This window comes from Polistes dominula, unplaced genomic scaffold (assembly GCF_049000335.1).
Source record: "Polistes dominula isolate Pdom_NZ unplaced genomic scaffold, Pdom_raw_medaka contig_23, whole genome shotgun sequence".
Lineage (NCBI taxonomy): Eukaryota > Metazoa > Arthropoda > Insecta > Hymenoptera > Vespidae > Polistes > Polistes dominula.
Window position 1 is genome coordinate 3,665,101 of NW_028300963.1, and position 22,974 is coordinate 3,688,074.

Sequence of the window (22,974 nt, forward strand, 5' to 3'; positions counted from 1 at the left end):
TGCTCGAAAGATAGGCAACCCGTAATACATACGTGTATGAACAGTTTGGGCTGAAAAAAAATTCCGTCCCAACAGATGTCGCTCGCAAGCAACATTTTTAAACTGTGTCTGGAGGGTTGCATCCCTACAGGCGCGCATTTTTTCTAATTATTAAATAAATAATTAGAAGAAAAACTTTTAATAATAATATTGTGTAATAAATTATCCTACTATAAAAGAAAATTTTTGGAAAAAGGTAGAACGAAAGTAGAAAAAAGAAATGTAACAAGAATTGTTTGTAAAATATTGCAAAAACTGTAATAATTTCTTGTTTACTCTATTTAAAAATATTTTAATAGAACATATCGTAAAATATGCTTGAATAATATTTAATCATGCACGTTATATACATTAATAGAACTAATTTTATATGTTATATAATATATTGCATTAAAAAAATAATAATAATAATTAATATAAACAATAAATAATAAAAATAGAGGAACTATGAGAAGAGACAACAACAGGACTCGTGTATGTATTTGAACGTATTTGTATTAGCATAAATGCTAACATTTTTATTCATTTATTTATATATATATATATATGTTGTATATATATATATATTTTTTTTTTATTTTTTCTTTTATTTTCTTTTATTTTCTTTTATTCCATTCGATTCGGGCACACAATTATTGCATGTATGTATGTTTATGTATATGTATATGTATATATGTATGTATATTTTGTAATGTTTGTATGTATGAATTACAAGGATACCGGATGTATTTTACAGCTTTTAGCGGTACACTTAGGTATGTTAATGTATGGATCCGTTTTACAATGATATTTTATAGCTGGCAGTAAAGAGAGAGAGAGAGAGAGAGAGAGAGAGATAGAGAGAGAGTCGGGTCGACATTTATTCGTAAAGGTTTAATTTCGCCTAAGCGTAGATTAATTAAAATTCTTTTTCTTATTAACATTTTTCTTTTCTTTTTCTTTTTTTTTTTTTGTTTAAATCTCAAAAAACTATTAGATTAATTATCTTGTTGATTACAACAGTGTTAAATAGAACTCTGGCTGATGAAAGGTAAAAATAATTAATAGATAAGAAAGAGAAAAAAAAAAGAATAAAATGTAAGGGGGTGTTAAAAAAAAAAAAAATGAAGAAAACTAATTGAAATTTGTTTGTTTGTTCGTTTTGGATTGTTCTCGTCGTAATCTTTCGATTTTTTTTTTATTTTTTTCTTTTTTTTTTTTTTTTGTTGCTTCTTCTTCTCTCCTTTTATAAATTTAGATAAAATTATACATGTGTGCGTTTGTGCGTATACACGAAGGAAAAAGAAGATAAACAAAACAAAATATTGTTTCACTTTTGATAAAAATATAAGGAGATTGTTTTGATATTATGTAAGATTATTTTACAAATGATAATAACTTTCGTATAATTGCATTTTTACCTCGCATTTTTTTGTTTGTTCATACGTGCATACATAACATTTAAAATATTGTCACAATTTTCTTTTTTTTTTTTTGTTTTTTGTTGACAACACGAAAAAATACACACGTTTTATCTCTTCTTAATCTTTCATCATATGATTTATAATTATAATTATATAATTATTATTTTAATATTATTATTATTATTATTTAATTTTTTTTCTTTTTCATTTTAATAAAAATTAAAAATTAAAAACACACACACGTACTTGGGATTATTTTCGAGCACGTCGTTTTACAGCATAATCCGGTCTGTACAAAAATAAATAAGACAGAAAAAAACAAATTAAAATCATAACTCACGTATTATTATTTTCAATTATAATTTTTTTTATTCTCTTTTCTTTTCTTTTTCATTTTCATTTCTTTTCATTTTCTCTCTTCAATATGACAACTTTTACTATTTAAAGTTTTCCGTTTTACTTTAAGAAAACATCGGTTTCCTTTCGATTCTGTGCTTTCAATCTCGAAAAATAACAGAGGAAAAAAAATTACAAATAGAAAGTAGACGTAGGAAAATTAAAATTGTGATTTGTATTTTAACAGTAGAAGAAAAAGATGTAAAAGGAAGGGGTTGATAGGAATAAAAACGAAAGGGGAAGACACTTTCGAGAATTGCCGAGACTCAAAAAACATTACACCGAAGTTATTACACGAACATGTGTTTTCTTTCTTTCTCATCTTTTTTTTATCTTTTATCTTTTTTTTTTTTTAATTCTCTGAACAGCGTGCCGTCTCGATACGAGTTAATATCCACGTTGTTCTCATCTATATCAAATAATAATAATAATAACAATTATTATTATTATTATAATATAATATAATAATATAATAATATAATATAATAATATAATATTTAATATATATATAATAAAAATAATAATAAACTCTGCAATATATTTAATACAGGCTTGTTCACACAGACTAGATACACTTCCCACAAAAGGGGAATATTATTATTTATTTAATTATTTAATTATTAATCTTTTTTTTTTTTAATCTTTGTTCTTATTCTCTTATCATTCTTTTTATTTGACGCTTAACAGCAACGTTCAAGCTATATTACTTGGCGTATCAAGGTAGGAATTCAGGAACGATCTGATTAATAGATATTTGGCGTATTAAAACGTCACCGCCATTATTTTACGTGGTTCGACTCCACGAAGGGGGTGGGGGAAAGAGGAAAAATATAGATATACATGCTTGCATATGTATGCGTCGTTTTTGATAAAAATAATCATCGTTGGTTCCAACATTCTTATAAAACATAACACAATTTTCATTCTTCGTACTTTCTAGACAAATTTTGTCAAATAACGAAATACGTTTAGGTATGTGTATACATACGTTTCTCTAGAAAGTACGAAGAATGAAAATTGTGTTATGTTTTATAAAAATGTTGGAACCAACGATGATTATTTTTATCAGCAACGACGCGAACGGAGGGTTTGTGGTTTATCTCCACATAGAAAAAATCCCAGTTCATATTTAAATATGTATATGTATGTTAGTATCCTATGTTTGTTGTACGTGTATGTGTGGTGTATATATGTATTTGGATGCGTACAAACAAAAAGGTTTTCCTCCAGAGATTATCCATAAATCCTAGGGGATCAGGAAGAATTAAAAAAAAAGAAAAAACCACACTGGGAATTTCTATTCATTTTCGGATCGAGTGTTCATCAACAGAGGCTGCAACATTTGGAGGCGTCACCCAAATGAATATGACAAACGGCCGGCATACCGGTACACCCTTTACCAACACCAACTACTCTTTCCTGTACGAGATGAGCAAGGCCAAGATTTTGATTGATGTCACCGTCGCTGCCACGATGCTGATGTTTCGTGTCGCACCACTGATGACGTTCCCGCCATTTGTCGTCCGATGCGGCACAAAGTAGCACCGACTTTGGTGATGGCGGACTAACACGATCGCGTGCAATGTTACCGCAAGAACGTGCCTTGTACAATCGACCCTTACCAAAAAGACCCGGTAACGGAACGCAAAGTTTCTTGTGAACCGCAAAATAACGACTTAACAAACGAATTTTTCTACTTTTACATTCGTTTCTATTAACCGACGCTCCGCGATTTTCTTTTTCGTTCGTAACTGTTGTTTGTTGACCTATCAAACAACCACCACCGTTATTCAGATCCTTTCTTTTCTCCTCGTTGTTACAATTTCCGATAGTAGTTTGCTGCTGACATCTCGTTGCGTGTTGATCCATTTTGTTGATTTCTCTTGGAGTCGTATTGTTATCCGTTTGTTGTCTATTAACAGCTTGCGACAAAGTAGATTTGCCAATTGACCAACCTTGCAAAAGTCTAGCACCAAAACCTTTAGCCTTTTGTACGGTCGTAGTGGTTGCGTGTGAAATTGATTGATGATGAATACAATGAGAATCGGTGCTACTTTGGGATATCGAGGAAGTAGAGGTTGAAACGTTTTGGACATTTAAAATTGTCGAATTACGGGATACGTGAGAATGATGATTGTGACAGGCTGATGATGGACCCTCGGCTTCTTGCACCTCGGTTATTCGATTTAACGATTGGCTTTCTCTCAAACGCGTCTCCCCAGCTCTTCTTCTGCCTGCTCGATGTCTTCTACCAAAGGCCACTTGATTATCCGTTGATCTGTGCCTTCCACCGGCTGTCGTAGTATTGCTTGTCGTTGTGTTAGTAGTGTTACCGCCACCATCGTTACGACTAGTATCAGCCGTATTCGATGGGGCTTCGCTAGTATGTTCACCATTTCCAAGACCACTACCACCCCCACCACCACCACTACCTCCAGGATCTTGAGAATCGCTAGAATCGTCGTGACTATCTCGTCTAGGTGGTAATGGTTTTTCTGTCGTTGCACCAAGCTTATGAGCTCTCTTTTTCCTACTTTCACTGTCGTCGTCGCTAGCGTCCGAGCTTGAACACGATGCAGTTCTTGTTTTATGAAACTTGCTTCTTCTCTGTTCGTATCCCGTACGTCTAACCACACGACACTTGGCAGCGGAAGAAGCGTTATTGTTGGTACCTTCGTTCGAACCAACCGAACCTTGTATCGCGTCACCATCTTCTAATATTTCGTTCAAGGTTAATTGAGGAGGTGATATGGAACCAGTACTACCTGGTGATGGCATAGTCTTATATTTTGGTATCGTGGATTGATGATCTTCGTGCGTGCTTGAACGAAGGGGAATCGAAACTGTCGACGATTCCGTTAGAATAATTGTCGTTGTTGTAGAAATTAAATCAGATGGTCTAGAAGAAGAGACAGTTTGTGATGATATTGGAGACGTTTCTAATGTAAGTCCCGCTGATCTATGTTGAGCACCCATTCTCCATTTATTTGCTGGAACAGGACCTAACGCCGATCTTGGACATTCCGTAACAGATTTCGGTCTACTCTCCACGCTGCCTGGTTTTTTCGACCAACCCGACGATTGAACGAGCGTAGTACTAAATTTACTTTTTAAACTTTCATCGAAGATCGAGGATACTTTAGTAGTCGTAGAAGATATTTTATTATCGGATATCGCGTTATCCGGTTGAACGGCAGAACCTATTACGTTAGAATGACGATTTAAAGTTAAATCGACAAGTTTGGGATCTTTCGTAAACGGCTTTAAACACTTTCCTTCCCGATGATGATCAGCAGTTGTCACAACGGCTACGTTAGGACAATCTTGTTGTTGGGCAACCAGCCTTGGTGTGACCGCAGCCACTTTGTGTCCAGTATGTTTATCCGGTAGTTGTCCCAGCCTTTCTTGCAAAATATGTGAGAGCTTTCCTTCCGAACGTGAGCCACGACGATTGAACGAGTTCAAGGCCGAATTGCTACCGCGTTCTTCTCTACCGGAACACGAGGAAACGTCGTCTTCGTCTTCTTCTTCTTGTACGATGCTGCACTTTCTCGTACGCACATTCTGTAACGAGAATAGGAATCTTTTTTTCCCCACGGCAGGAAATCTAAACTACTCCAGGAGAGTGGTATCACGCTTGTAATGTACATTCGTACGTTGTAATTAATAATTCAGGTTGATTCTCGATGTCGGGGATGTAATGTAGCATTTATTATGCGATACGTACCTGTGGTACGTCACCGGGCGTACGTGGAACACTCAGCAAGGATTGATTCACGGTACCAAGTAAATTTTGATTAACGTGAAGATTCACCGTTGCTTCCTCTTGCCTGCTGAAAGTAATTCGAATTTTAATTATCGATCGTGCCAACACTCTTATCTTTTTAATATGATATTTTATATTTATATATATATACATATATACCTACCTAGGAGAAACATCGAGTATCTCGGGACGTGCTTTTTGCACCTGTTCCTGTCTATGAGCTCGTAATTTTCTCTCGGCCAGCAGGAAATACGTCGCCGTTATGTGATTATACTCGTTCTTGTCTAACGCTCTTTATAAACGAGAGAAGAGAAGAAGAAAGAAAGAAAAAAAATGAAGGAAAGAGAAACAATTATTCGAGTAATTTCTTATGGTGGTAAACGAATAAGAAAAATATATCGAAATCCGTACAATTTATTACTCACTCTAATATATCTTCCTTGGTGGCGATATTACCGTTAACCATTTTAGTAATAATAAGATTATGATGATCGTCGGATACTTGTTGACGAGACACCAAAGGTAAAACTTCGACGGAATCCTTGTCAGATCCGATAGCAAGCCAAGGATCAGCTGCTATTTCTTCGAGCGATGCTCTTCCTTCGGGTTCTCTAACGAGCATCCTAGCGATCAAACGTTTACAATCATCCGATACGTGGGCCGGAATGGAATACTTGCAATCCATGATCATTGTCAATGTCTCGCTGTCATTTGCCTCTTGAAAAGGTGCTTGACCGCATACCAACATGTACAAAATCACACCGAGCGACCAGACATCTAATAAACACACACGTTTAATTAGACAAATTTTGGATAAATAATTTTTTAGAAGAATAGAAGAATTAATCAATGAGAAATTAAACATAACGTACCAACTGCAGGTGCATCGTAACTGTCACCAAGAAGTATCTCCGGTGCCGAATATGCTAAAGAACCGCATGAAGTTTCGAGCTTTTGTCCAGGACAAAATTTATTGCTAAAACCGAAGTCAGTCAGTTTGACGGTACCGAGTTTTTCAAAGAAGACAACATTCTCCGGTTTGAGATCCCTGTGTACAACGTGTAACCGATGACAATAGGATATTGCACGAACTATCTGTCGAAAATACGTCCTTGCTACCTGTTGAACGAAATAAGAGAGGTGAGTAGAGAATAAGTGAGCTTTTCATCATTACAACTTATTATGAACAAAGGGGTTAAACTTTAGTTATAACGTTGTCTAGTCGCGTTTAACGGTTAGGTGAATCACGAAAAGAGAAAGAGAAAGAGATAACAGCTGTTATTTCTCTGTCTTTCCTTTGAGAATGTATAGACACGCAACAGCAAACAAGTTTGGCAAGTTTGCAACTAATAATTCGTCTAGGTACTAATTTAAGAAGATCTCTAAGAAAATAAAGTTCTTATTGTATAACCAGCACGTTATAATACCTCTTCGCTTAGTCCACTATCGTGGCGCATGATGTAGTCGTAAAGGTCACCGCCATCGCCTAACTCCAGGATCAGGTACAACTTTGTTTGGGTATCTATCACCTCGTACAATCTCACTACGTTCGGGTGTTGCACCAATTTCATACATCGTACCTAGAAATTTAACGACAACGTTGTAATATAAATTGCAAATGAAGGAAGACAGAGAGAAAGGGGGGGAGAGAGGTCATTGACCTGTTATCTCTTAGTACACGATTATCTCGTTGATCTTAACAAGATCCATAACTTGACGTAGATCGCACAGATCCTCGCCAACAGGATATACTCGTTAATTCAATCCCGATTTTCTTTTTATCCTTGCACATACTAATGTAACGAAATATTAGGGTTAACCCAAAGTTCTGCAGTTTAAAAGTAAATTTTACAACAACAAAAAGAAAAAAAACATTTCACAGCAATTTCAAAGTAAAGTTTAAACACAATAAATGTACGAACTATTGGTTCACCCTAATAAATATAATCTTAAAGGTAGATAAAGATAATTGAAATTTAACTTATTAACCATTGTTTTTTTATTTTTTTTTCTTCAGCTTACCTCTTGGAAAAGATGCGCCCTAGATACTTCGTCGAGTTTGCTCTTGTCTATGACCTTCACTGCAACCTTCTCACCAGTAAATACGTGTCGAGCAAGCTTTACCACAGCAAAGTGTCCACGACCAAGAGTCTCTTCCAGGTCGTAAAGGCCCGCGATCTTGCCATCGTAGTTGCTGTATCCCACCCTACGATGCATCTCGCAGCTGCAGTACACGCATGCACACAGAGAGAAAGAAAAATCATTAAATAATCCTATATTATTTATATTATTTCACAAGTAAAATTATAATAGATTTATTTTTTTATTGTTTTTTTTTTTTTTTTTTTCAGACCAATGGTTAATTTAATTCATCGAGAAAAAAATGCATATTTTTATTTGATTAAAAAGAAAAAAAAGAAGAAGAAAAAATCATGGAAGAGACAGGTAAGAAGATCGATCATTTCACGAGAGGAAAAACAAGCCTAACGCCGTGTGTACTCGTGAGAGGTTTGTCCCTATGACACAGAGAGGGGTCACGGGATTATTTTTAGCACACCAAGGCAATAATTAATTTCGCTTTAGCTGAGCCGATCGAGGGTCAATGGCGAATAACCAACTTGTATTTAAACGATAAGTTCGTTTTACTTATATTCGGCAAAAAATTAAATTAATTTCATCGAGACAAATATTCGTATTTCGCGCGCTATCTTTTTATATTGTCTACTTTTCTTCTAGTAATTTTTTTTCTTAGTAACAATTAAAAATTGCACAATCGGTTAGTCAAATATCAAGTAAATATAAGTACGAAAAATGATCGTAATAATTTATTATATTAAAAATATATTATATTAAAAGATAAAAAGGATGAGATAAAGGTTGTGATAGGTTAAATCTATTATCTATCGTCTTATGTTAAAGCCAATTCCGGTTCACACGATACTAGAAGTGGTTTGCTTACGTCAAACGAACGTATGTCGAAGACATAATGGGAGGGGGGAGGAGGAGGGTGACTGGACGTTTAATGCTTCTAATGCGCATAATATGCAATTTCATTTTTTTTATTCTTTTTTAAGACTGACGAAGAGAATATGACAAGAGAAAAGGGTCGGTAAGTAAAGAGTTAAAAGAGAGAGAGAGAAAGAGACGACGGACTACCTTCGTTCGAACCTCTTTGAACGTCATTTGACCAATAAACGAGTTCTCGATGTTAAACGTTATTACACTTACTGCTTTAACGTCACGATACATTAATAAAGATCGATGGATATGCAAGAGGATAGAAACTTTCAAATTAATACGATTACAAATTGTTTTAATAAAGTTTCAGCAATGCATTTACAATGCATATATATTGTAATGTGTTTTATTTAAAATATAAATTGTAAATGCATTATTACTATTATATACATGTGTGTGTAGTAGTAGTAGTAGTAGTAGTAGTAGTAGTAATAGTAGTATATGTGAAATACGTATTTATCGTTAAATAATACACTTATCGTCATTCATTCAAGCAAAAGTATAGCACAAACGATGATCATGCGAAACAGAGAAAGATAGAGTTAAAGATAGTAAAATATAGTTCGAAATGTTGTCAGACATCCTTGGCAGATTTGTTAGAAATAACGGCAGACGACCCAATTTTCTAAGTCCGCGTACCCATAGATCACAATCTTTGTCTCGTTCTATTACATAGAAAAGCTTTGTTCAAAGCTTCGCAATTTCATATAAAATAAAATAGAAAATCAGAATCAAAAGATTTGAATTTTCATTTAAAAATGATTTCTAAACATGGAAATATACTCTTAGAATTTCGAGACGTTCCTTTCGATTCACATCCTGTATATACATACATACATATATACATATATAGATATATATATAGATATATACTAGAACGTAGATGTCAGAGGAAAATTTCGTGCTGGTTTTCGAGAACGTAGATGACAAAAGAACGGAGTCTAATAAAAGCGAAAGAGGGTGCATCATTGAGTAAGGTTGAGGGCGCATCTCGTCTCTCGAGGTCGAGTAACAAAGTTGCATGGGTACTATCACTACTACTACTACTACTACTACACTACTATTACTACTAACACTAGTACCCTTACGATAACTTCGTCTTCTTGAGAATGTATAGTAATCTATACGTGGCTAAAGCATTAGAGAAAACTAGGAGAGTGGAATGGAAATTTCTCGACCAAGTCATGTAAGTATTTTATACATATACATATATATACATATATACACATTCCTTTGAGATATCTCTTTTTGTATATGCATGTGTTATTTGACGAAACGTCACACGTCGACTATAAAAAAAAAAAATAAATAATAATAACAATAAAGAAAGAAGAAAAAAAAATGAGATCGTGATAATATAAAGAGGATTTTCAATCGGACAAATTTGTCGGTGGAAAAAGCTGTTTGTTGGTTTAGTGAATCTCGATCATTTTCAAGTATCCAAAGATAGGAGATTTGATCGGAAGAGTTTGACACTTCGTCGATAACATTTGCCTCGACCAATGGTATTTACATCGAATCTATGTACATATATATATAAATGAGATTTAATACCATCGGTTCACGTTTATTTACTACGAACTTTGTTAAAGTAGTCTGTTGGATTAGTTTGTAAAACGTTGTGAAAAGTAAAACACGAAATAAGTGAATTTATTATCAACGTCATTGTTGAATATGAAATTAGAAAAAAAAAAAATAAAAAGAAAAGAAATTAATCAACATGATTCAAATTCATTAAAACGAACGATTATTTGCTTTCTTATTTTTAATTTTTCTATTACGTACGAATAAACGAAAAAAAAAAGATGTTTAAATTGGATCGTCGAATATATTGTGTTGTGTGATGATATATTTATTTGTACTACTTGTTACTACTGTATATACAGATATGCTTAATCCTTTCATGACAAAGACGATAAGATTACGAAGGATTACGTAAATTAATTCGATTAAGATTCGCATTATAAATATGTCACAGAGTATGCGCATATGTAAGCGTTTTATAAATATATACAAAAAAAAAAAAACGAGAAAATCTTTTCTTTTTGTTTTAAAAATAGCAGAGATAAAAACGCGATTTGAAATTCATATGTAAAACAAATAGTTATCGAGTAGAGATCAATTATATTTTTCCCTTTAATAATAATTTGAATTAATTAATAAATTAATAAATTTTAATAATAAAATACTGCATAATAATAATAATAATAATAATATTCATTCGAAAGAAATTTTTGGTTTCATTTTGTGGTTTAATCCAGTTTGTTTCTTCTTTTTTTTTTTTTTTTTCTCTCGAGCGCATATTTAGTTGATAAGATTCAGTGTCATATTTTCAGGAAAAGATGAAGGAAAAAGAAAATTGAAATTTTCTACTCGTTTTGCGGGTTGAGAAATTCATTTTCGAGTACTCGTTATCAACAGGATGAGGGGCGGGTTGGGGGGTACACGTTGATTGCTCGATTTGCTATTACTTCCGGATGAGTGACTTATTCTATCCTTCTTCTTGATTAAGAAGAGAGAGAGAGATGAAGATGAAGATGAAGATGAAGAGAAAATTTAATAATGAAAAAAAGAAAAAATTACGAAAATAAAAGATAACAATATATACATATATATATAGAAAATGATCGATTATATTAACGATCATCATAATATGATGATTTCCTCTACGTTATTTGTTTCGTAATCGATTGGTGACATTAAAATAAAACCGAGAGGAAAAAAAAAAGAAAAAGAATTTAATTTATCGCAAGAATTTATTATCAGCCGGATATATAATTATATCTCTCGTGATATTTACATAACGTTTCAAATAACACGTGTGATTTATTATCATCATCATCATCATCATCATCATCATCACCATCACCATTGATTCGTCTCAAATATAATCTAAGTTTTACATTTTTCTTTTTTTTTTTTTTCTTTTTCACCTCTCCGTTTTCCAATCGATATTATTTGATCGTTATTTTATCGAACGAAAAGTTTAATAAGAAGAAATATAAGGAACCACGAGGTGTGTCGTCGTCGTGTCATGAAAAATAACACAAAGTAAACATGTAAATAGATATTGAGAATGCGTACCGTTATAAAAGATTCCTAGTTTTCTTTCAGACGCGAAAGGATATGCTAGTTTTATAAGTATTATATCGTGTGTACTCTATTCCTACTTTTCTATTTTTTCTTTTGTTCTTTTTTCTTTTTTCTTTTCTTTTTTTTTGTGTGCCCCTATTTCTTTTCTTTTCCTTTCATTTTGTTTTCTCTCACGCGAGAAATATGCAGAAAGTTGCCAATCCTCAATAATCTGAAATTTAGAAAATGTAACTTTAAGATTCTAATACTTTTATTCGAATATATTTCGAAAAAATAGTATTATTATTATTTTATAGTTTTAATATAAATATTAAAAAAAAAAATCACAAGACCAACAAAAATTCAAATATTGTTTGATCGAATAGAATTATAATATTTTGTTTTTCATTTGAAAGACATGAATTTTCAATTATCGTGTTGATGACCAGTTAACCGTAGCTAATTAGATACACTTTTTGAAAAGTATTTGTTTTAATTGTGTTGCTAAAATTAAACGATGAAAAAAATACATTCGTCAACGCACAATGTACATATGTGTAAGCTGTTATAATATTGAATTAAAAATAATAATCACACATGAGTATTTTATTTTAATGATATTAAATGAAATAAACTACAATAAATAATACCACTTCGCAAGTTAAACACAAATATCATCATTTTTTTTTTTTTTTTTTGAAAAAATATACTTGGTATATAATCTAGAAAATGGTCAACGATTAGATGTGCAACGTTACGTTTAGTTGACCGACTTTGTTTTACGTTGTTCAAGCTATATAATATACTGTGTATTTTCATAATAATTATTTATATTACGCTTTTCGTTTTAATTCATCTTGATTTTCATATAATTTAAAACGTTTTGAAATTCACGAATGTATTTTCCTCGTGACAGTAATTACCATTTAAATAACATTTGATATTGCAAATACTATTCACAAATGACGATATATCATTTGTAATTTTATTATTTATATAATTAATAATTTTTCAGTTGGATGAGTGAACCTTTAGAAAAGACACCCTACTGCATATTTTACATACAAAATATTCTACAATGTAAGACAATTTTTTTTTTTTTTATAAGTTATTAAGTTTCGTAATAAAAATCACGAAATTATGAGATTATTTTCTTGTCATTTATAGGGTTGCAAAGTTCTTCCTCTATTACTTGTTTCAATTGAAATAAAAAAGAAAAGAAAAGAAAAGAAACAAATACTAGTAAAAAGGTAAATATAAAAAGGAATTGAAAAGTTTATACTTTGTTGGAGGATGTTCGGTATAGTAGTATAGTTGACTGTAATAAGCTAGTAAAATCTTATTGCTCTTACGTTGCACTGCCCTGAGAGAAAAGTTATGTAATACGTTAGAGACTCACATACGCTACATATATACTACATAGATATATATATATGTAGAAACATACAAACATATACATGTATAAAATCCTTTTCCTCTCTTTTACTAAATTTTCGATTTCCTTCTCCTGTAAAATGGATCAACGAGTATGTGGCGTACTTTAACGGAACACATTGTATAATAACGAACGTGGGAACTAAAATACAGTCCTACTTACACGTTAATACAATAAAACGAGTCTATTAACTATTAAAAACTTTTAATAATCTCTAATCAATTTTAGAATTTATTTTCTCATAAATTTCAATATACTCTTAGGATAAAAAGAAAAATAATAAATAGATAAAAAGAAAAGAATGAGAAGGGAATAGAAGAAGGGAAGAAAAGCAAAATGAAGCATAATAAAAAAAAAAAGAAAAAAAGAATGATACGTCGAGGATGTTCCATTTAAAGTAGCCTTAAAGCAGCGCTAACGATTGGAAACGATTAAAGTAATTTTTTTTCTCAATGTCAAAGGTGATCCATCAGTGACGGTTTACACGCACGTGCGTTTTGCTATGTAAATACATACATGCGTGTTAGGGGATTTAAATGAATAAGACCACGATCATTGTAAAGTAGTCAATGAAATCAAAGAATCTCTGATCCTTCTCTCTCTTTCTCTCTCTCTCTCTCTTTCTCATTCTCTCTTATACTTAATGATATTTTTCTTCTTCCTCGACCCGTCAATAGACGATGACGTAACGAGGCGTTAGCGCGTTTCTCTCCTTCACGAAGAAAAATCAAACGGTTTTTCTTTTTTTTTTCTTGTTATCAATCATTTGTTTTTCTTCCTTAACTTGACCTTTATCAAAAAAAAAAAAAAAAAGAAAAGAAATGTATAAGAAAAAAAAATGTCTTTCCCAAGAATTCTAAGAGTTTCTTCTTCTTCTATCAGCTACCCTCTCCCCCTCACCCTTTGTGCATCTCTATTGCAATTTTTTCTTCGTCAATGCGTTCGCATGCTCGGGGGTGGGGAGAAAGAAATATTCCAAATGTGTATTCAAGCGTCTCCCTCGTGTACACGCGCGTGTACATATGTGTTGTGTGTACTCATGTAGCAGATAATATATAAAAGATGGACAGAAAAAGATAAGAGAGAAAGAGAGAAGCAATCATCCGGTGCATGTGAACGCGTACAGACAAAAAAATTACATCTCTTTCTCTCTCTCTTTTTTTTCTATTTCTCTTTTGCTGTAATATATACATATATATTTTGTATACTTTTCTATTAAAAAATTGGAGAAAAATAGAAAAAGAAAAAAATCAAGAAAAGAAACTTATAAAGGTGTACTGTGTGAAGATAAAAGAAACAATAGGTACGATAAAAAGGACAAGGATTGAAAAGTGCATTTCTCTTTCAATAAAATAAAAAAATAGAAAAATCTCAAAGGTATCATTGGGGTAAGCTAACACAAACAAAATATTAGAATTCGTTGAAGGAATAAAGATGATGGTAATGTAAGAGGTAGCTTGGTAACTTTCAGGAGCCATGTTTACAGAAGAGTCTATTAAACCTTAGAGAAAAGGGAGGAACGGAACGAGATGAGAGAAAGGGTGAGATCTATATATATACACGGATGCACAAGCCGCATCACTCGCTCTCACTCACTCACACACGCAGCAACATACACACACACATACACATGTAACAAACAGCAGTAGCAGTAGCAGTAGCAGCAGACACTTGGAATATACCTTTAAATGATAATCATATACGTACAGGGTTTTACGATTTCAGCTAATCAGACGACCGATGATCCAGCCAGTGACAATAGTAATAGCTGCTGCAGCAACAACAACAACAACAACAACAACAATAGAAAACTCGTTCTTCTTCTTGATACACCGTCATTTGTAAAAGCAATTCATATATAGGCGCGTTTAACTTGCTGTGTGGAGCAATGCGCGTCACCTGACGCCGTTGCTCGGCCGACTTCTCCTCCCTCTCCCTCCCCCACTCCCCCTTACTTCTCTTCCTCCTTTCTACCTACTCCTACTTCTCCTCCTCTTCCACCTCCTCCTCCTTCTTCTTCTTCTTTCTTTATTATCGTTTAACCGTTACTTTTCACGCTTTTCCTTTTCACCGTTTTCCCTTCTTCCGTGAAACCTCAGGACAGCCTAGAGAAACGGATCGAACTGACAATTCTAGCAAGTCTAACTGCTGCAACTCAGTGCAAGCCAGGACGCGTGTTTACACAGCACCGCTTGCATCCTTCCACTACTCTTCCGTTCAGTATTCTATCTCTTTCTCTTTCACATCTGAGGCTTCGGCACCCCACCCACTCGTGTGCTTTCTATCTATCTCTTTTCTTCTTAACTTCGATCCACTCTTACAAAAAGAGAAAAAGAAAGCTCTTGTATTCCTTAGGATGTCGCGGCGACACACTTATTTATCTTTTTTTTCTCTCTCTCTCTTTCTCTACCGTGCTACCACCCAGCACCTTTTAAAACGTTAACGTTTTCTATATATCTTTCTTTCTTTCTCTCTCTCTCTCTTTCTTTCCCCCTCTCCTTCCTTACACTTTGTCAGCGCTCCTTCTCGCGCATCATCTATCCCTCTCTCTTTCTCTTTTACTTCCAATCGTAGTGAGGAGTAACGCGCGCGCGCATGACACCAGCAACCATTATATACATATACACTCTTTTTACCCGAGTAGTACACACATTACTATTAACAGCAGAGACAGCAGTAGCAGCACAGAATACACATACACACTCACACGTACAGTCTGTCTCTTTCTGTTTCGGCCAATTCTGGGCCTAACTTCTTCCGGTCTCGTGCACGCGACAAAAGCAAATACACACGCATATACACGCGGAAAAAACTATACGCAATAGTACCGAACTTAGAAGAGAACTACGATAGAATATGATCTTTTTTTTTCTTTTATAATTCGTATTTCTTCCCTGTCAGACTTTAACGTCACGTCTTAGTATTTTGATTAACGTTTAGACGATCTCCTTCTGTACTGGAAATACTTACTCAAAGTGTACGGTATTTGTGTTGAAAATTTGATAGAAATGCTTAATCAGAATTATCGGGACGCGAAACAGACTCGCACAGCGAGCTCGCCTCGCCGCGAACTATTTACTTCTTTAAGAGTTAACTTCGAGGTATCCTGATTGAATAGCAAAAAAAGAAAGAGTAGAGTTAGGAATAGGACGAAAGTTCATTCTTCGAGATACAGATGGCGCGTCGTCCGTCGAGCTGAAATTTTGTTAAATTTAAATTACCTGTGATAATGTTTAATGCATTTTAAAGAATATTAACCCTTTGTCTTCCGAGAAATTTTTAATATGACATTTTAGCAACTCCGGGTCATTTTGACCATGACCACTTTCAACTTTCCTTTTTTTTCGTTTAATACTACAGACAAAAATATGATCGAAAGAAATGCAGCAAGCTCGGTGACAAGACCGATTACACACTATAGGCGTGTGCCGATACATTATCCTAACCGTATAAAGATACAATGTAACCTTTAGATGCCGGCGTGCTGGAGTGGAAAGGGTTAATAATAACTACGAACATGATACCTTTTATAGTTTATAAAATTTTTATATTCTTTTTGTTCAATGTATTTTTATTTTATTCTTTGCCGCGATTGGTTGATTTAAATCGTACGACAAAATGTAAGGAGAGTTATTGGATCGTTGGAAATTGTATACGTGTTTATTGCATTGTTTCGACGCGATTGGTTGATTTAAATCGTACGATAAAATGTAAGGAAAGTTATTGGATCGTTGGAAATTGCATACGTGATTATTGCATTTTTCGACCAATAGAAGGTGAGACTTAATAAAACGATAATTATCGATATATTATCGAAACGCAATCGATACGTCTTTGATCTTCTGATAGTATTTAAAATATTAAGATATTGCATCATACTGGCGCTCATGCTGTTTATCCTCTTTATGCACGTGTACGGTGAAAGATCTTAACCTAAAATGTATTAATAACTAACAGTTCTATAAATAGTTTGTAGAAGGTAGAACAAAATTATTTAATTGGTATTAAGAATGCGGGAAATAATTCTTCGTTAGTGACAATTTAGTTCTAGTTTTTTTCCATTCGATATATATTTCATTAGTAGACGTCCTACGTAATCTTTGCGAAATTGCAAGTAGCAGATGTTCTTTAATTATTAATCCCATAGTAACTATATTTAGATGACTTATAGTGTAAGTAAAGCTCTGCATATTTATAATATTTTTTAATACTAATTGCTTAATGCATCTGAGATTATTTTCAATATACTTAATAATCATAAAAGCTCTTACAATCACAGTAAAAATGTCATTATAAAACTAGAGTAGTTCATTTAATTTTTTATTTTTTATTATTAAGAATCAATTGGTATATTTACATGATCGTGCATTTAACAATTTTCTTTTAATTATTTTGAAAATTTAGACACTTGTGAGCAGCTGTTAATCTGTAAAATAAAATGACTGACATATTTGACAATTCACAAAGAGAGATGCAGTTGATTAATTCTGTAGATGAATCGGATATCAAAGAAAATTATAACAATGGTGAAAAAGTAAGACTTAAGAAGCAATTAGGTTTATTAGAAGGTGTTGCCATTATTTTAGGAATCATATTTGGTTCAGGTAAAATTAAACATTTTTGAATTATTATCATAAAAATATTAAAGAATTAAAAATTATCGTCAATGTATAAATGTAAACTTAACGAATATTTTAAATGTTTCTACAGGTATTTTTGTTTCACCGAAAGGTGTGATACAAGAGGTTGGAAGTGTAGGACTTTCTTTGATAATTTGGGTATTATGTGGACTATTGTCTATGATTGGAGCTTTATGCTATGCGGAATTAGGCACAAGTATACCACGCAGTGGTGGAGATTATGCCTATATTCATGAAGCCTTTGGCTCTTTGCCATCATTTTTATATCTATGGGCTGCAAACCTAATTTTTGTGTAAGTCATTAAAGACTTTTATTAAAACTATTCATAAATATTCTCTTATTGATTTACAATCATTTTTATTATAGGCCTACAACTAATGCTATAATGGCATTAACATTTGCTCAATATGTTCTACAACCTTTTTTTCCAAATTGTTCTACACCAGATAATGGTATAAGATTAATTGCAGCAGTAACACTGTGTGAGCATTATTTCGTTTAAAATTTATTTGATACATGTATATATTTTATTATTAGAGATAATCATTATTTTCTTTGAAATTGTAATAGGTTTGTTAACATTTGTCAACTGTTACGATGTAAAAGAAACAACAAAGATGCAGAACATATTCATGTTTGCCAAAATTGCTGCTTTAGTAATTATTATTATAGCTGGATTATCTTGGTTGTGCATGGGTAAGTTTCTCGCTTAAAAATTAGTAATAATATTTAATATTTCTACATATTCCTTTATTTGTATTATTTAACAGGACATACAGAAAACTTCGAGAATGCTTTTGACAATACAAATACAAGTCCTGGAAAAATTGCAGTGGCCTTTTATTCTGGTATATTTTCATACTCTGGATGGAATTATTTAAATTTCATGACTGAAGAATTAAAAAATCCTTATGTGTAAGCTTTCAGTACTTTAGTTTTCTATTCGGTACATTTTTCCATACACATATTATTTATAATAATTATTTATTTCAGAAATTTACCACGTGCAATTTACATTTCACTGCCATTAGTTACATTAATCTATGTATTAGCCAATGTTGCCTATTTATCAGTTTTGACGCCGACTGCGATGATTTCTTCGAATGCCATTGCCGTAGTGAGTATAAATTTTGTATAAAATATTTTTTATTTATTCGTCATATAGATATATAAAATTATATTATTGTTTTTTTTTTGCAATTAGACGCTTGGAGATCAACTTCTAGGAGTTATGGCATGGAGTATACCTGTTATGGTTGCAATTTCTGCATTTGGAGGATTAAGTGTTCACATTATGACTTCTTCCAGAATGTGTTTTGTTGGTGCCAGAAACGGACATTTTCCATCTATGCTTAGTCATATTAATGTATCAAGATTTACTCCTACACCTGCTTTAGTATTCCTGGTTTGTTTGTTTTTTAATTTATCTTATATAAGAGAAAATGCAGTTATCTTTCCTTTACGTAGTTTCCATTTACGCGAGAAATTTTTTTTTCCAGTGTATATTATCATTAATAATGTTATGCACAAGTGATATATTTGTATTAATAACATACTGTAGCATAGTGGAATCTTTCTTCATTATGTTATCAGTAGCTGGTGTTTTGTGGCTTCGATATAAGAAACCTAACATGACTAGACCAATAAAGGTATATTTAATAAGTATATTTAATAATTATAAAATAAATTTTCACATATATTTTATTGAATTCTTATAAAATGATTTATTTCATAGGTACCTTTATGGATTCCTATAACGTTTGTAGCATTATGTGCATTTTTAGTAATAGTACCTTGTTATGAAAGACCTTACGAAGTTGGTATGGGTATTTTAATAACAGCATCTGGTATTCCTGCTTATTTCATGGGCGTTAGATGGCAAAAGAAACCAACTTGGTTTCAGAAAATCAATGGATATATATATATATATATATATATATATATATATATATATATATATATAAATAATGTAAATTAAAGATTATCGGAGATTATCAATTTATTGTTTAAAATTTATTTTCAGTTAAAGTTACGCATACCGTACAAAAATTATTTATGTCTGCAAGAGAGGAAGAAGAAGAAATGGAATAAAAAAATGTGTAACTTCAGAGCAATAATCATCGATTCATTTTCAAATTAATAATGCGACTTTATATTGAAGAATGCGTGAAGAAAAATCAAAAGAAATAAATAAAAGAGATATGTCGCGAATAAGTAAGTATTATTGGAAGAAAAAGAAAAATTTGTGTCTAAAAGAAAAAGTTATTTATTGGCTGTAATTGTTGATCGTTTTATATATATTTTTTAACTTGTATTATTATACAAGGTAACGATATTTAAATGTGGCATTCGGTATTATGAATGTTTATTCTATTTTATATGTGAAATGTGTAGTTTTTTATTGATCAAGATGGATAAATCTACTTGGTATAATATAATGTAAACAACAAAAAAAAAAGGAAAACGGAATAAGATTACATAAATAATTTGTTGACGTCATAGACGTCTGCATCTTTCTTTTCTTTATCTATAAATAAAGATAAAAAGATATTTAACTGTAAACGTAATTATGCAGTTTTTACGATTATATTAGAAAAATTCTACCTACGAACTCGAATGTGGGGAAATAGGGATCAACGAGCAAAAATAATTTTTTCTGTTTCTGTGCAATTTTGTTGGATACGCGATTAATAAAAATAAAATGGTATAGCATTTTTTTAACATTGAATAATCGCAATAAACAAAATGTATAGCAGTACGCTTATCTCATAGTATTGCTTAAACAGATCTGAGTTTAATAATTCTTTTGTTCTCAATTTTTTTTTATTAGCTTTATTTATTATGTATGTTTCAAAAAATATCGTTTTTGTGTGTGTCATTTAATACTTAATTCGATTTATTTTGACTGATTATGATCTTTTTAACGCAACATTTATAACATAAGGAAAAGGCGCAATTATTTTTGAGACTGAATTTTTGTTCTCTTTTCGATAAATATTATATCTTTCTCAAAACGAATATTTAAGAAAATATGTTTCAATAAAAAATGTTTCTTTTTTTTATAATTACATATATATATATACATTTATATGTATAAACATTTAGTATTATTAAAATTATTATATTTTTTACTCTTTAAATAAACATTGTATTGCTTTTACGTATACCGTAGGCGTTAAAAACAAAATCTGGATTATACTGACAATATTTATGATTGTACTTAAATATTTCAAAATAGTTAAAATAAAAAATACGGTCGCTTGTAAAAATCACAGGTTCAATAATTACATCGTCAATGTATAAAAAGAATGTTTCTAAATTACATATATTTATTATTTAATTTATTTCTTGTTGATAAAAAAAAAAAAAAGAATAAAATAAATTTAACAACATTTTTATACTATCAAAGATGTGGTTATCCTCGCTGTGATAAAAATCTAGCAAAGTATTTGATTACCTTTACCAAAATAATTATTAATCCAAAGTGACTTATGTGTAAGTTGAATTTGTAAACAAAATAAATATATATATATATATATATATATATATATATATATATATATATAATATACCGAATTAAATATTTTATTATTATTATTTTATTGAAATAATAATCAATGTATTTGTAATATAATACGATTTAACTAATAAAGAGAAATATTTCTTTTCGATCATAATAATCGATCAAATTTGTAATTATTATTGTTTCTACTGAGTTGTTCTTTTTACTTCTTTTTTTCTGTCTTTTTTTTTTTTTTTTTTTTTTAAACAAATCGAAACACTCAAATTACAGACTAATTTTTTTTTTCATTCTTCTGCTGACCCGAGATATGGGTCCACTTCTTAAATTCGTGACTAATTTTATACTATGAAAACCAAATCCGTTAGTAAGAGTGATAACGGTGGTTGCACGATTCTACGAAAAATTGTAACGATACTTTATTGACAAAAAAAAAGAAGTAGAAGTAGAAGTAGAAGTAGAAGAAGAATGAAAAAAAAAAAAACAGGAACCATGCTACTTTGTTACAATATATGACGTAATTTATGACTAAATCTTCAATGCGTTTGATTCTCTGACGTATGTACATAATAAACTAATCGAGCTACATTGATAGAATAAGGAGGGTGCATTATTGAATATGTAGAAGTAGAATGAAAATAACCATGACGTTATTTACATTTAAGATTTTATTCTTAATATTTTTGTCATATGTTATTCCCCCAAGAAAAGAAATGTATAATATCTATCTTTTACCTGTCATGATTTATTTTTACATATATATATATATATCGTCATGTTAAGACCCAAATTTGTTAACTGATAATAATCTTCTTTCTTTATTTTCCTCGAACTCGTGGAATTGAAAAAAGTTTCAAAGAAATAAGGAAAAATTATAAACTTGTATTTATTTTTCTTGCCACTTTTGAGATCGTATCTATTTAGAAGACCCAATGTAAACTTTGTTTACAATGTAATAACAGAAATATTTGAGAATTATAAAATTTTTCCTATAAAATTATCTGTAAATTTGTGTAAGTCTGACAAACTAGTCTTGGTCAGGTCAAATTTTGTTTATTATTACAAATGAATAATAAAATAGCGAATAAATGTTTATATGAATAACAATTATTAATATTATATAGAAAATATGTATATTTAGTATATATATATATATATATATTATAACATTTTTATCTTGATATTGTGTATCGATCAAGAAACGATATTAATCTTACCATTAATAATACTTTTCTTAATTATTTCCTAACAATGTTGAACAAAATGATAATCTTTTATTCAATAATAAATTTTAATAATTATTTATAATAATTATAAAATATAAAGTTACATTATACACTTACAATAATTATATGATAAAGTTGCAAAGGGGTAAAGAGAAAATATAATAATTGAAAGAATTTGTTTTTTTTTTTACGAAATAACAATTAAAAATAATTTTGCACACATTGTGGTAAAGATTACGTAAATTATTGATAAGTAATTAGATAAAATGTTTAAAAGATGTTTAGATTGGACAATGACAAGGTACTTTCAAGTGGTTTTTGCTCATTTCCTGATTATTTCCATTAGATTAGATTTCTATTTTACGGGTAAACTAAAAAATGTTATTCCTCAGAAAATCTCAATTACATTTGAGAATATGAAGAAAATAATAACTCCGTATCTCTTTTAACATATTGCT

The 22,974-nt window shown here is 31.2% G+C and overlaps 2 protein-coding genes across 8 annotated transcripts; one reads left to right on the top strand and one right to left on the bottom strand.

Moving 5' to 3' along the window:
- Positions 1-352: 352 nt before the first annotated feature.
- On the bottom strand, positions 353-15,069 carry Snrk (SNF related kinase). 2 transcript variants are annotated; one of them, XM_015319675.2, is made up of 8 exons: positions 14,837-15,069; positions 7,627-7,828; positions 7,032-7,184; positions 6,477-6,723; positions 6,030-6,381; positions 5,768-5,896; positions 5,566-5,668; positions 353-5,402 (listed from the first exon to the last, which is right to left on the bottom strand). In XM_015319675.2, exons 2-8 carry the CDS (start codon positions 7,819-7,821, stop codon positions 3,162-3,164), a joined length of 3,420 nt encoding a protein of 1,139 aa, XP_015175161.2. In that variant the 5' UTR covers positions 7,822-7,828; positions 14,837-15,069; the 3' UTR covers positions 353-3,161. The 2 variants fall into 2 exon arrangements, with proteins under 2 accessions (XP_015175161.2, XP_015175160.2); XM_015319674.2 differs by having other exon boundaries at positions 5,566-5,671.
- Positions 14,194-21,312, top strand: gb (solute carrier family 7 member genderblind). Of its 6 annotated transcripts, none has more exons than XM_089172808.1 (12): positions 14,194-14,517; positions 14,586-14,670; positions 17,534-17,733; positions 17,840-18,062; positions 18,137-18,252; positions 18,341-18,466; positions 18,541-18,685; positions 18,764-18,887; positions 18,975-19,175; positions 19,270-19,419; positions 19,506-19,682; positions 19,793-21,312. In XM_089172808.1, exons 3-12 carry the CDS (start codon positions 17,568-17,570, stop codon positions 19,859-19,861), a joined length of 1,497 nt encoding a protein of 498 aa, XP_089028934.1. In that variant the 5' UTR covers positions 14,194-14,517; positions 14,586-14,670; positions 17,534-17,567; the 3' UTR covers positions 19,862-21,312. The 6 variants fall into 6 exon arrangements, with proteins under 6 accessions (XP_089028934.1, XP_089028935.1, XP_089028933.1 ...); XM_089172809.1 differs by having other exon boundaries at positions 14,601-14,670; XM_089172807.1 differs by having other exon boundaries at positions 14,194-14,670.
- Positions 21,313-22,974: the final 1,662 nt, after the last annotated feature.